Genomic DNA, 16078 nt, shown 5'->3' on the forward strand with positions numbered 1-16078 from the left:
CAAAAAACTAACAGATAACCGAAACAGGTACGGAGTACTTCATAAGTCTTCAACGTTAACATTTCGTAGTACTTCTTTTCTTAACCTTAAACCCCTTCCTCACTATATGTTTCGGAAGCACCTTCGAATTAAGCAGTTTACCTTCCACCCTAATGCAACCTTCAAGATCTTTCGCCACCTCCTCAAAAAAACTAGTAACATTACCCGATGTCTTACCTTCATCTAGGCCCAACAAACCAGGCCCAGTCCCATCAAGACTCCCAAAACCCACACCTGCCTCCCGACCCATTTCCAGTCCCTGTCCTTTTTTACCCAAATCAACCCGAGGACAACCATCATCCTCCACCACCAGGTTACAAACCGAATAAACATCAGAAACACCATTCACCTCCAGAAAATCAGGAACACGATCCGAACCACAAAACCCATTATCCATTTTGTTATTCTCTGAAACCACACCATCATCCCATCTTAAATAACGAGCCCTTTTGCGACTGCGAAGAACATGAGAATCTAAAGCCGCTTGAACCTTGTCTACACAAAACGTAACCGAGGGAGACCGATCTAAACCCAAACCTGCACATTCAGTAGATCTACACCCAATGCTTTTGCCACCCGTACGAGGACCCGTATTCACCCGAGAAGAACTCCCAACTTCGAAATTCCCAAACACAAACTTGCCATCATTTAGAGGAATGTGTTCGGACTGAACCACAGGACTCGACGGCACATTCGTATCAACCATTACAGCCGTATCAACATATCGATCAGCACCACCCAAAACAGAGGAATATAAACAAACTCTCGTAGCCCCTGGAAGGTCACCCGATTGTACATCCTCTAAAATTGAAGCGTTTAACTCCTGCACAAAGGAGTTAATAAAATTTTTATGAATGTTTGGGTATGAAAACACGTAGCATTCTTGTTATAAAAATTTTATATTTTTTATTTTTTTTTAATAAGTAAATAAACTTCGATTAATCTTGTTCATCTTCTTTCGCGGCCTTGGGTCCCCCAAAAGTCCTGCTCAACCTTCACTGAGCTCACTCACTATCATCATAACACACACAAAAACACTTCAATCAAATCAACACCAAATTAATTCCTATTATACTATTCAGTTCACATCCGAATCCCTAAAACTCATCTTTCAATTTCACATTTTCAGATCTCAATCTCCATAATTCTCGTGAACTATAACTATGGCTTCCCCTGGAAATCAAACAGGTCCATTCGACCTTCAACGCTTCTTCCATCCTCCATCTTCATCCCCATCCCCACCTCCAATTTCATCAAACCCTAATTCCATCAATTTCCAAAACCCTAACCCTAACAATATTCCATACCCACCACCGTCTACTGCAGCATCTTACCCTCCTCCCACCGTCACCGGAGGTCCCTACCCTATCTGTAACCCTCAGTTTCACCTCCCATCACCTCAATTTCAACCAAACCCTAACCCTAATGGAAACCCTAATCACGGAGCTAAATTAATGGCGCTATTAAGTGCACCACCACCAACCTCAGTTGATATTAATAATACGAATAATAACTTAAATCAGGTTCAATCATCTGTACCTATGGTCCAATCAACTAACCCTATGTTAATGGTATCTGCATTGCATTCTGGTTCTTCAGGGCCATTAAGGATGCCTAGTAGTAAGCTTCCTAAAGGACGTTACTTGAGTGGTGAAAGTGTTGTATACGATATAGATACAAGGTTGCCTGGTGAGATACAGCCTCAACTTGAGGTTACTCCAATTACAAAGTATGGGTCTGACCCGGGTCTTGTTGTTGGTAGGAGGATTGCTGTTGATAGGACATATATATGTTATGGGTTGAAACAAGGTGCGATTCGGGTTCTTAATATTAATACAGCTTTGCGATCACTGCTTAAAGGTCTGGCTCAGGTTGGTTACTTTTTCCAGATTTAGAATGCAATGATATGATATTTACATTGTGATTGCAATCAGTGTCGATGTAGTAGCTCAAATGATATGATACATTTCTGAATACTGACCCATTTATATGATCCAAGTTTGGTTACTTTGCAAGTTATTGTTGTTGTATTAGTCAATAAAAGCTGTATGAAGTATGTGATATGGAACTTTATATTTTTATTTATTTGATACATTTGATATGTTGTATTTGTGAAACATGTAACTGGTTTATGAAAATTTGAATCTTTACTTTTATTCATTTGATACATTTGTGATTATGATTTGTATGTCGTATGGAAGTTAATTTGAGCAAAGAGCTACTCAAGACTTGATACATTTGATATGTTGTATTTGTGAAACATGTAACTGGTTTATGAAAATTTGAATCTTTACTTTTATTCATTTGATACATTTGTGATTATGATTTTTTATCAACGTGCAAACATTTCATAAAATATATTTTGAATTTGTTTGATACATTTGATATGTTGTATTTGTGAAACATGTAACTGGTTTATGAAAATTTGAATCTTTACTTTTATTCATTTGATACATTTGTGATTATGATTTTTTATCAACGTGCAAACATTTCATAAAATATATTTTGAATTTGTTTTTTATTTTTTTTGCAGCTGAATGTGATTAGTTCATGTTTACTGAATTTGTTATGTGCTGGAAATTCAGGCATGAAAATGTTGTGCAGTTCATAGGAGCATGAAGTTTGTGCATTGTTACAAGTTTACCATATTCGTTATCAGAACTATTCCACAATATGTATTGATGTCAAAATGGGTGGGGCAAGGTCAGGTTGTGGGTCAAAACATGTTTGGATCTGTTGATGCATATTTTGTATGGCAGTAATGCAGTTGCTCTTCCCAGGGAAACTTTGCAAATAAGAAGTATGGATACAGAATGTGATTTTTTATCTGACAAATTGTGGATTGATTGTTAGCATTTCAGTTAAGGGTTTGCATAAATGTGAGATTACTTCATGTTAGATGATAATTAACGAGTTAACAAAATTTGATGCTGTAGATAGGGTTTGGGTGTGATTCTGCTACTTCTAGCTATTATACTAAATTTTATTAGTGTTGAGTCTTTGGCACATTGTGATTGTTCAAAGAAGTTTTAGTTGAAATTATAGTAGTATTAAATTGATTATATAACATTTAAATAGTGGATTAGTAAAGTACACATACACCAAACAAGGTTATTTGCCTTGGTTGTTTGGTACCTCCAACTGAAAGTCTCTTGATTTAGTGAATTTGATTCAAGTATGCTTGCTGATAAAATCAAATGGTTCATTGTTCTCAGAAGGTTACAGATATGGTTTTCTTCGCTGAGGATGTTCACCTTCTAGCTAGGTAATAATTTGCTTGATGTTTTGTGTTAGTTGTTTAGTTTATAACCTAACTATTTTATGTGTGCAGCGCGAGCGTAGATGGACGTGTTTATGTGTGGAAGATTACAGAAGGCACAGATGAGGATAATAAGCCACAGATTACAGGGAATATAGTTATTGCAATTCAGATTGTTGGGGAAGAAGAATCTGTCCATCCTCGAGTTTGTTGGCACTGTCATAAACAAGTAATCGTTTCTTTCCATGTATCAAAATTTATCCATTAGTTACTTTTGCTCCAGTATAACACTGATAAATTATTGTTTATCAGGAAGTACTTGTTGTTGGGATTGGAAAACGTGTTTTAAGAATTGATACTACAAAGGTTGGGAGAGGTGAAGTGTTATCTGCAGAAGAACCTCTCATGTGCCCTGTTGATAAATTGATGAATGGAGTTCAATTTGTTGGTAGTCATGATGGGGAAGTCACCGATCTATCGATGTGCCAATGGATGACGACCCGTTTGGTTTCTGCCTCGGTTGATGGAACGGTTAGTTAACATCTTAACCTTTAATTGGTATGGGCTGCTTCTTGTTAAGGGTACCGATATGTTGATCAATGCAAATGGTGTTGCTAAAGGACTAATGTTCCTCTAAATTAATATTTGATTAACAGATAAAGATTTGGGAAGATCGAAAGTCCACACCAATTGCAGTGTTGAGGCCACACAATGGTCTGCCTGTCAACTCTGTTATATTCTTAACAGCTCCTCATCGCCCAGATCACATCATCCTTATCACTGGGGTATGTGTATTTCTTTCCTTTTCTTTAGATCTGTATTGAAGCATACATTCACCAATATAATTGGATACATATATTGATTGAAATTGATGATAGGGTCCGTTAAATCGGGAAGTGAAAATATGGGCTTCAAACAGTGAAGAAGGATGGTTGCTTCCTAGTGATGCTGATTCATGGCAATGTTTACAAACACTTGAATTAAAGAGTTCGTCTGAGTCACGAGTGGAAGATTCATTCTTTAATCAAGTCGTTGCATTATCTCAAGCTGGTGTTCTGTTAATAGCAAATGCGAAGAAAAATGCTATCTATGTTGTACACTTGGAATATGGACCCAATCCAGAAGCCACCCGCATGGACTACATTGCAGAATTTACAGTCACCATGCCCATACTAAGTTTTACAGGCACTAGTGATTTATTACCAAACGGGGATCAAATTGTGCAGGTTTATTGTGTCCAGACACAGGCCATTCAACAATACGCTTTGGACTTGTCCCAATGCTTACCACCTCCAATAGATAATGGGATCACTTATGATGCGAGAACTGAAGGTCTGAATATCTTGGAAACTTCTAGAAGTAAGGCAGAAATGTCTTTGGATGTCTCGGTACCGATCTCTGATGTTGGTTCTGTATCGAGACAGCCCTCAAGTTCTCCTCTAGTTGAAGATTCTTTCGAATCACCTCCTGTTGCATCGAGTCCTACGCTGCTTGATAAAGTTTCTGATACGAAAAGTCCCACTGGAGGCCATGAGTTAGGTGAGCAAACGGTAGACGATTCATCGGTTCCTGATTCAGTAACTGATGAAAGCAAAATCATGTCAAATGAGGATGGTACAAAGTTCATGCTCCCAACTCATTTAGTAACTCCTACTGAGTTGATGGCTACGTCTTCTTCTGAGATAAATCACACTTCTGAGATGAAGAATGATGTGGATCTAAATGCACGTGACATGGGTTTTAATTCTGATGCACCGAACGTTGGGTTGGAGGTTAACGTTGTCAGTGAAATGGGGAAAAATGTAGGTGTCGAACCCATTTCCTATAGTGAGTTTCATGGGTTTGCTTCTCAGGCATCAGATTACGGAAATCGGGTTGTGACAGGGGAAATTTTTGTTGTTAATGACTCGAATCTACTTGACGATTCAGGTCAAACCTCGGGTGGTCAAGTTGAAATTCAAGATGATAGAGTTGATATTTCAGGACAGGTTGATTCAGCGATATCTGCAACTGCTGACTCCCCGACACCTGTTTCTTCAACCAAAGGGAAAAAACGTAAGGGAAAGAAAGGGTCAAACACGTCTTCTCCCTCCGCAAGTGTTTTTAATTCAACCGATTGCTGTAATGAGCCGGGAATAAGTGCAAGTGCTCCATCTGATGAGTTGATACTTTCACAACTTCATTCTATGCAAGAAACTATTAATCAGGTGAGTATTTCTCGACATTCTCATGAATAATATTCTATCGGGGGGCAATAGTGTTTAAATCAGATCGGTTTTGGATCTCTTGAATGCAGGTTTTGGTGAACCAAAAGGAAATTCAAAAGCAGATTCCAGGAATGTTAATGGTACCAGTAACAAAAGAAGGCAAAAGAATCGAGGTAGCCATAGGAAAAGCCATGGAAAAAACTTATAAAGCTAATTCGGATGCTATTTGGGCTCGGACTCGAGAAGAATTTTCAAAGCATGAAAACTCGAACCGAGATCGTTACCAACAAGTTTCGGGGCTGGTTACGAATGGATACAAGGACTTGCTTGCAGCTTTGGAGAAAATGTTCAAGAAAGAAACATCTGCACTCGTGTCATCCGTTGTGCGATCAGTTACCCCAGTTATCGAGAAAACCATCGCTGCAACGATCGCAGAGGCTTTCCAGGTTACTAAAGAATCTGAATACCTTAGTTCTCTATTTTAGCTTGTTACATAATAGAAGTCTGATTAATGTTTACATGCAGAGAGGCGTTGGTGATAAATCTGTAAACCAATTGGAGAAATCGGTTAACTCTAAGCTTGAAGCTACTGTTGCTTGGCAAATTCAAAACCAGTTTCAAACTTCTGGCAAACAAGCGTTGCAGGTATTCGTTTAACCTGATATGGTCTACTGTGAATATTACTAATTTGTTGATCTGAACTGCAAGTATATGATACAAACAGGAGGCATTGAAGTCAGGTATGGAAGCTTCTGTTGTTCCTGCCTTTGAGATGGCTTGCAAGGCCATGTTCAATCAAGTGGAAGCTACATTTCAAAAGGGAATGATTGAACATACAAGCTCAGCTCAACAGCAAGTCGAGTCTGCAAATTCTCCTTTGGCGATTACGTTAAGGGTAAGGAAATATTGTAATACCGGATGGTCAAATTTCTCCTCAATAGCAGTGTTGCAGAACTCGGAATTACTCGGCGATTACTCAGTTTTGGCAACTCGGGGATTAACACGCGAGTACTCGGTCAACTTAGGTCAAAACTCGGGATTACTCTGTAAATCGGTTAAAAATCGGGATTACTAGGAAAATCGGTCAATACTCGGTCAAAGTCAAACTTTGTCAACATCCGACTTCTCCCCGAGTTGCCGCTGAGTACTCGCTAAAAAGTCTTTACCTAATACCCCCGAGTAGTGACTTTTGCAACCTTGCTCGATAGGCTAAGCTTCCCATCTTGTGGTCACCAATTTGCACATTAACATTGATTAATGAATTAATGATGTTATACTGATATTTTTTAGGATGCCATTAATTCTGCGTCGTCTATGACTCGAAGTTTGAGCACTGAATTAGCTGATGGTCAAAGGAAGTTGGTAGCCCTTGCACTAGCAGGGGCAAATTCGGAATCCTCAGTGAACCCGTTGATAACCCAATTAAGTAATGGACCTATACGCAGTTTCCATGAGAAGGTCAGTTCACTCTATGTAGTCTGCAATCATTTTGATGTCTGGTGATGTTATTCTTCTATATAAGTTAACCGATTTAATGAAATAGATGGAGGCACCATTGGATCCGACAAAAGAGCTGTCTAGGTTGGTATACGAGCACAAATATGAGGAGGCTTTCACTGCGGCCTTGCAACGAAGTGATGTTCGCATTGTGTCCTGGTTATGCTCTCAGGTATGTTTGATCTTTTTATTTCTTCCGGTCTTTCTTCCAGTTATCATTGTTATGCTCCCCATTACCCCTTTTTAAGAATACGTCTATATGATTTTCCAAAATACGTTTACTTGTTTGGTCAACATCGGTTTATGAGTCAAAATCTGATTTGTTGGCTAAAGTCGGATTTAGTAGGTCAAATTCGGTCAAAGCCATAATTGGTCTAACATGTAATATTAAATTAAATGTAAACTAGAATTATAGTGTTTATCGAACTAATGAACGATTTCTTTTTGAACGGAAACTAATTAACATTTTAATATGAATTAAGCTAGAATTTTAGAGTTTTTGAACTAATGAACGATTGTGTTTATGTTTCTAAACAATTATATGTTAAAAGTTAATTATGAATTTAGACAGTTTATGATTTTCTTCTGTATTGACACTTATAGTTTTGAATGTTTTTATTTAAATGTATAATAAGTCCAATCCGATTAACCCCCCACTAAACCTGAGTTTTCTGGCACGGATATGAGCGGGTGAGTGGCTCCACTTTTGGTGGGCCCCGCCCTGACTGCTGTTAAAAAAACTAAACCTGAGTTGCTGATTTCTCCTTCCAAAGTCCGGACCGAGAACTCCCCAATCCCGCGTAGCGAGTTTTGCATCCTTGCTAATTACTGTAAAAAAATTGTATTCACTTATTGTTACATTTAGGCAAAACTTATATGGTAATCATTCTTTTTCTTTCATCTTTTATTTTTCTCTTTATAATTACTGTCAAAAAAATGTATTCAATTTCTCTGTTCCATATGCTTGATAGTGAGTCATATTTTGGGCTGATGGTGTTATTTGAATCGTTGTAAACTAGGTTGACCTACAAGGGCTATTAACTAGCAACCCGATGCCTCTGAGCCAAGGAGTACTGCTATCGCTACTGCAGCAGTTGGCTTGTGATATTGGCAATGACACATCGAAGAAACTTGGATGGATGATGGATGTGGTGGTGGCCATCAGGCCATCGGACAGCATTATAGCAACACATGTTCGTCCAATATTTGACCAAGTCAACTCTATACTAAATCATCAACTAAGCATTCCCAACACTTCGGTCCCTGAGCTTTCAAGCATAAGGGTTCTCATGAGACTCATCAGCTCCACGCTCAGGACCCTATAAGTAGTTGACGCCGAACAATACCCCCGTTCATATGTATCTTATCTATCTAGTATCTATAGACGACCGTTTATACAAAGTTAAGAATTTTGTATCGAGAGTCGACGAAGTCTATAACCGACAACAAAACATGCAAAAATCTATAACAAGCTCATCAACACCAACATCAGCACTACAGGTGATCAAATCCCATCAATCACCATAACTTTTGAAGTATTTGAGCCATACATGACAAATGGTACTTATGTGAACTTCCTTGACCAAGTTAGTTAACTAAGACAATGGTGATAGTTAATCCTCTGTTTACCAAAAAGGAGCATCACTCTACCATGACTTATAAGGAACATGATACCGGTGAGTATTAGGCTTAAATTATTACTCGAACATGGCTCACAACATAGATGACAGAACATATCTGACAACGAAGTAGGGTAACCACAATCGTTTACGCAATGGTCTACTATCTGGCAATGTAGCTGGCAGAAACACAATTCAATCAAAAATTTCTTATTAAATTAAATTATTGGAAAACGACCTCATTTCTACGAGTTTTCCAAATCTAATTTTTAAATGGGTTTTCGTTATTTTTCCCAAAAAAAATTAAGTTAAGACAAAATTGTCTAAATCGTCCATGCGTTTATGGTTTTTTGCCCAAATCGTTCATGTGTTAACAAAACTGCATAAAGCATTCTTAAATGCCAAATAACGTTCCAAATTAGCCCTGCCTTAACTTTTGTTAAACTCTTCGTTAGTCGAAAATATACGATTGGTCCATGAAGAGGATCTTTGTTGCAATCTTTTAAGAAACTTCAGGGACTAATAGTGTATTTTTGACTAACGGAGAGTTTAACAAAAGTTAAGGCAGGGGCTAATTTGGGACGTTATTTGACATGTAAGGATGATTTATGCAGTTTTGTTAACACATAGACGATTTGGGCAAAAAACCATAAAACAGCGACGATTTGAGCAAATTTGTCTTAAATTAAATTAAATCATGCGTTTAATAATCATCAAGGACACAACACGCAAATGACACAAAAGCCAACCAATTATTACGCTAGCGAAACAATAAGTTGATACCTTCTGGTTCAAGGGAAACAGGGAAAGAACATTGCTGTTAATGACAGTCATTGGTGCTGCCAGATGATAAATGTGCAAATCTTCAGATGTGGGAAGGCCTAGGCGTGGCTACATATATTAAAAGAAGTTGAAGCATTATTAAACGGGAAACACATATTAAATGACACATACCTAGGTAACTAAAACACGATTAGAGTATATCTCATGTTACCGGCTAATTTTCGGTAGGGATCCGCTAATACTGACGATGCTCTTTCGACCAGAACAGGAGAAGCAGAGGGCAAACACTTACAGATAAATTGCGAGATGAGAGCCCACTAAAACGATTACCATATTGGAGCACACTCTCTCACTGCTTACCTCAGCGAAATGGCAGGTGACACGTAACCAATATCATTAACAATACTTTTGCCACTTTTCTTTTGCCTCTTTTTAATGGGCATTATGTTTTTAAAATGGTTTAGTTTAACCAATAAGCAGAAGTCAGATTTAAATAAGCAACAAATATTCATAAACATCTTCAACTTACGCAAATGCCATTGTTGAAGTCACAATCAGTAACATGAAAGCATATATCTCAAATTACTACAACTGGGCAAAACAATAACCAACTCTCCAATTATCATTGATTAGGGAAAAACTAAGAGCTAAGATCTTTGGCATAAACCTGCAAACGACTGGAAATCGATCGGCAGAAATGAAACCGCCAATGTTGTAAAACCCACCATCATTAACAACGTAAAAAAGGAAGAAAAACAAAACACAGAAATAAAAATAGAAAGGAAACACACTCGAAAAATATATTTTTGAATTATCTTGATTAGGAAGAAGCTAAAGAACATATTAGATGTTCGTAAACTTCCATCGAAAGCCTGCAAACAGCACCATTAGAAATCGATTAACCTTCGCAATTTACTTTTTCGCACAAATGAATCAACTTCGATTCTCAAAGTGTGAAAATGAATTCAAATTAATCAACAAACAGACGAGACCTCACAAAGCGCATAAGTGATTCATCGAAAATACAGAAAACGAAAGCAAGAAGTAAGATATGCAAATGAAGAAGAAGGTTGATTAATCATTTCAGAACCAATCTTTAAGGTTGATTAAACGTATATAACCGTCATACCTTTGAAACTGATAGCGTCATTTGTATGAATTTCAAAACCCTTTTTGTCCTACAACACAAAACGGCATTGAGAAGTAGTAATCAAATGGATGGTCAATTTTACGGTATGATAAATAATGATACGCGTACCGCGTATATCATATCCGATTCTCGTAAACAACTAGTTTAGGACTACCGCTCAACATTATGATAGCTAGGAACCAAAATCTAAAATAAAAAGTTGCAACAGATAAAAGATAGCAAGTATATCATTGTGTAATACCCCGTCAAAATGAAACTATGACGTGCTGTATTACCAGAGGTCAAAGTCCAGTCTTCGTACTCTATATGCTTTAATCCTTAGTTTCCATGCTTGACCTCTAAAATTTCTTCTATTGCGGAAGCATAGCTAAAGTAGATTACCTGAGAATAACATGCTAAAAACGCCAACACGAAGGTTGAGTGAATCATAGGTTTAGGTAGTATAAAGTGTAGAGTGTAGACCACAAAATTTCGTTTGCATGCTTTGCCGGCATCTTTAAAAATATAAAAAGATTCTATAAGTTTGAGCACCCGTTAACTAAGCCTTAACTTTTGTTTAGTACCCCTGTTTTTAAATACACTTAACCAAAATGTACCACCTCAAACAGTATACGCCCGTTAAGTTCAGGTTAGTTTCTAACCCGGACGGACGGGGATGTCAAGCCCTATGGATCCATATACATCTATTCGCGCCCACCAGTTCTTATAACCGGTAGTTACTAGTTACCAAAGCTAAGGGATTTTCGATTATAACTCAACATAGAATGTAAGTTTAGCACTTGTGTCTACATTGTAAAACAGAAAAAGACATGTATTCTCACCCCGAAAACAGTTTATAAAACAATTAAAAAGTTAGGGCTATGACTCACCTTATGAGCACAGTAACAATGTGATAGCAAATAACAGCGGTGGTCCAAAGTTGTCAACCTATCATCATTAGGTTTAAGTTAGTTGGATCATCATGGTCATCATCATCATCATTATAGTTATGTGTTTGATATATATGTTCATATATATTACCGGTGTTCTTTTAAGAATTTTCAATACTAACGATTCTCAAAGTTTAAATGTCGTATAACTCAAATGATCCTCGTTGCTATCAAGTAAGTCAATGGATAGCCAGATGTAATCGGGGGCCAGGACTCTTGATCCGACTTTAAGTCGTGACATTCGAGATCTACAACCATATCCCAACTGGCAACCTAGACACCATCCATGACTGTAAGTAGCGGTGAGACTCGTGAAAGTCATACGTTATCCGTTTGTGATTATAGTTTCTTTATAACTTTCGAATGTGTATATAGAAATACAGCACGTTTAATATTATATATCATATGTATTATTATACTTAGTTAAATTAGGGTGTTATAATATAAGTTTATGAGTTATAGTGTTATCTTATATAATATTATCACCGTTTATTTAGTATTATAGTATTAGGCGTGTCATATTCTGAATATTATATTAGTTAATAAGTTAGATAAGTTTTATCCTCTTTTAAGTTATTTCACTTTTATCTTATCTTTTACTTAATCTAAATTGAAATCTTATTAATTTAGAATCATCATTATCATCTTATCATAATAATATCTTAATCAGAATACTTTTCATTCTTAAACAAAATCTTTATATTTTCCATAATCATAATCTTATGTTATTAAAGTATAACCTTTTAAACCTTTGTAATTAAAATCATCCTTATCATATTATCATAATAATAATACCATAGTATATAATAACAATGATATTCATAATCAAACTCTTTATATTTGTTGATGCATGTTCTGTAAGTCCCTAGACATCTTGCCTACGTTTGTGATTAGTACTTCAGTTTATGGGATACCATGATCGCTCGTTATTATCCTATCTGTGTTTGTATGTGGTTACAGGTACTGCAGGAACGCGATACGGATGTTTGACTATGTTAGACTTAGTTAGACGTACGAGTGAAGCATCACTCGTACGGCTGACAGGCTCATACGCACGGTTGATACTGAGCTAAGTCATAATTATAACCTGAATGAGAAGATACGAGTGAGTGATCACCCGTACGGCTGATGAAGCCAACTCGTCCTAGACATCTTGCCTACGTTTGTGATTAGTACTTCAGTTTATGGGATACCATGATAGCTCGTTATTATCCTATCTGTGTTTGTATGTGGTTACATGTACTGCAGGAACGCGATACGGATGTTTGACTATGTTAGACTTAGTCAGACGTACGAGTGAAGCATCACTCGTACGGCTGACAGGCTCATACGCACGGTTGATGCTGAGCTAAGTCATAATTATAACCTGAATGAGAAGACACGAGTGAGTGATCACCCGTACGGCTGATGAAGCCAACTCGTATGTGTAATGGATGACTCGTACAGGTGAGTCAACAGCAGGGGTATATAAAGTCTTATGTTCTTCATTTTAGGTTAAGCCTCTCTCACACACAATCATTCAGATCTGGTTCACCTGATCCGATTCTCTCTCAACCCAAATCACTCCAGGTAGTGAATAATAGCTCTAGGCATTAATCTAATCACAATCCTTGTGGTTTGACTAATTTAATCCCAAAAAGCTACCCATATTCACTTTGATTGGTTTGATTCACTAATTCCGCCTATGTGTGAATTAAACCTGTTGATCTCAAAGTTCCTAGTCATGTTTCATCATTGGTATCAGAGCGTTGGTTGTAATTTCAACATCATCAAGTGATTTTTGGTGATTAATAGGGTTTATTATTTGGGTTTTTGAGATAAAAGTGATTTTAATTAAAAAGGAATCATTTTTGAAAGGACCCGTCCTAATCCATCCGGACGAAGTCCATATCGATTATAAACGATTCACAACAGTTGATTACATCGCGAGGTACTTGACCTCTATATGATACATTTTACAAACCTTGCATTCGTTTTTGAAAAGACAATCTTACATTACATCGAAAGTCAACGACATGCATACCATTTTATAATATATCTAATTATAATTGACTTAATAATAATCTTGATGGACTCAACAATTCGAATGCAACGTCTTTTGAAATATGCCATAAATGACTCCAAGTAATATCTTTAAAGTGAGCAAATGCACAGCGGAAGATTTCTTTCATACCTGAGAATAAACATGCTTTCAAGTGTCAACCAAAAGGTTGGTGAGTTCATTAGTTTATCATAAATAATCATTTCATAATTTTAATAGACCACAAGATTTCATAATTCCATTTCTCATAAACATACGTCCCATGCATAGAGACAAAAATATCATTCATATGGATTGAACACCTGGTAATCGACATTCACAATATACATATAAGAATATCCCCATCATTCCGGGATCTTCCTTCGGACATGATATAAATTTCGAAGTACTAAAGCATCCGGTACTTTGGATGGGGCTTGTTGGGCCCGATAGATCTATCTTTAGAGTTCGCGTCAATTAGGGGGTCTGTTCCCTAATTCTTAGATTACCAGACTATATAAAAAGGGGCATATTCGACTTCGATAATTCAACCATAGAATGTAGTTTCGATTACTTGTGTCTATATCGTAAAACATTTATAAAACAGCGCATGTATTCTCAGTCCCAAAAATATATATAAAAATGGAGTAATGAAAACTCACCTTGAAGCACATCAAACAAATCGCAGATACTAGCGTAAACGAGTGACCCGAAACGTTAACCTAGAGTGATAAGGTTGGTCAGTGATCACATAACACCTTTATAAGTTATCTTCATGTTCTATTTATAAATATATATTAATTCTATCCTTTTAAGAATTGTATAAAGTTTAGAGAAGCAAGTAGTAATAATGTGATTCTTCTGGTTTATTACTATAACACTATATATACATTAGGGACTGAAAATGTAAATTGTAAAATGTCAACTTTATTTTGCTTTACATATAGACGTATTGTATATATATTTTATTATATATTTATTTTTAATTCTAGTAGATGGTAAACACAGTTATAGTTTCAGAGGCTAAATCACAATTGCAATCATGTCCACATCCTTATATGAAGAAGTACTTACCAAAAATAGTAAAAATAATAGTCTTCAAGACTCTATATCCAAAATAATATATGTACCAATTAATATATAAAAAATGAGATTTTAGTTTAAAACTTGGACATCCGTACCCAAAATTTTAGATGAAAGAACAATTTGGTAAATGAAACAAATATGATTTTGTAATAGTACTCCATGGTAAAATAGCATCAGTCAAGGTTATATATATATTTATATTTTCTTTTGGCCAGCATGAATTAATGATTTTTAGAGAAATAAAATAAATAAATAATTAATTAAATAACTAGATTTAAACGGAGATCATTACAATTCTCATGTGAGCATAAATTTTTTTTTTTAGCAATCTAAATTTTATATATGGGTATTAGAAACAATAAAATATCAAAATATCAACATGCCTTCTGTAAACATAAAAGGCATTTTAGGTCAAGGTCTACAACTAAAGTACATGAACAAAGTAATATTTTAGTAAACAAAATAGGGATTCACACCTGAATTTATGCAAAGTTCTTCCTACTTTTCTTTTGCGAATGTCTCTTTTAACTAGTTTCTTGCTTTGAAACAATTAAAAGCCTTATAGTTTTGTGTGAGGATTATTTATAGGTATATATATAATAATGGTATTTCACTAATGTGATAGTGATATTTCACTAACGTACAGAGAGAAATAAAGGGTTAAATGGATAGGACTTATGAGTTGTAAAACTTATCTAATTTGGTTAACTTTATCCCATAAAGTAATTAGATAAATTAAAGATTAATAGATATAAAAAATTTTATCCCATATGTTCTTCATACGTTTCGGGATCAAATTCCAATTCAATGGCTAGTCAAGTTTCATGTTCCCTATTCTTATACCAATTACTATTATTATTATAATATTATTAGTCTACAACAAATGTAGCTGTTAGATATCTCATACAGAGTAATATTTTTTATGTATGTTTAATCATCCCCTTATAATGAAAAAGATGATTTTTGACTTAATTTATTAATATAATAAAATGAACAAAGTTGTATGAGTTGGTTAATAAAATTACATTCTCCGTATTATTACATTCTCTGTATTATTATTGAGAATTTCATAAGTCATGGATGACGCCGAGAATATATATATATATATATATATATATATATATATATATATATATATATATATAATAAGAGATGTAAATGTAGTATGTTAAGAATCAAACAACACACTAACTGGTTTTGTGATCTTAGGTGCATGTATTTAACATAAAGGTGATGGAAGGTTAGGAGAAAACAAAAATAGTAATTATATAATAGAATTCCATTTCTATCGTGCATGTATGTATATATATACAAAAGTTAGAGTAATAATCACTTTAATAAACACTAATAAGAATTTCATAATCAATCAATAAACAATTCAATCATTAAAGTGTGTTAAACAGTGTTGTTGAATTCTTAAACCATATATGCATGTATGTGGTTTGTTGATTGAACAAAAGGAAAAAAATATTGGATTCATATATCAATA

At 35.6% G+C, this 16078-nt stretch overlaps 1 protein-coding gene and 1 long non-coding RNA gene across 4 annotated transcripts; one reads left to right on the top strand and one right to left on the bottom strand.

Moving 5' to 3' along the window:
- The first annotated feature begins 1018 nt into the window (after positions 1 to 1018).
- Positions 1019 to 8786, top strand: LOC139897765 (enhancer of mRNA-decapping protein 4-like). Of its 3 annotated transcripts, none has more exons than XM_071880457.1 (12): positions 1019 to 1910; positions 3255 to 3304; positions 3371 to 3527; positions 3611 to 3829; positions 3955 to 4087; positions 4196 to 5505; positions 5595 to 5951; positions 6031 to 6150; positions 6230 to 6400; positions 6796 to 6963; positions 7049 to 7174; positions 8022 to 8786. In XM_071880457.1, exons 1-12 carry the CDS (start codon positions 1203 to 1205, stop codon positions 8325 to 8327), a joined length of 3825 nt encoding a protein of 1274 aa, XP_071736558.1. In that variant the 5' UTR covers positions 1019 to 1202; the 3' UTR covers positions 8328 to 8786. The 3 variants fall into 3 exon arrangements, with proteins under 3 accessions (XP_071736558.1, XP_071736557.1, XP_071736559.1); XM_071880456.1 differs by having other exon boundaries at positions 3955 to 4083; positions 4177 to 5505; XM_071880458.1 differs by lacking the exon at positions 1019 to 1910 and adding an exon at positions 2711 to 2839 and having other exon boundaries at positions 3955 to 4083; positions 4177 to 5505.
- Positions 8787 to 13400: 4614 nt separating this feature from the next.
- Positions 13401 to 15141, bottom strand: LOC139897766 (uncharacterized). Its single transcript, XR_011776788.1, has 3 exons — positions 15066 to 15141; positions 14166 to 14225; positions 13401 to 13656 (listed from the first exon to the last, which is right to left on the bottom strand). It is a non-coding gene; the product is annotated as an uncharacterized lncRNA (long non-coding RNA).
- Between the last annotated feature and the right edge of the window lie 937 nt (positions 15142 to 16078).

This window comes from Rutidosis leptorrhynchoides, chromosome 3 (assembly GCF_046630445.1).
Source record: "Rutidosis leptorrhynchoides isolate AG116_Rl617_1_P2 chromosome 3, CSIRO_AGI_Rlap_v1, whole genome shotgun sequence".
NCBI lineage: Eukaryota > Viridiplantae > Streptophyta > Magnoliopsida > Asterales > Asteraceae > Rutidosis > Rutidosis leptorrhynchoides.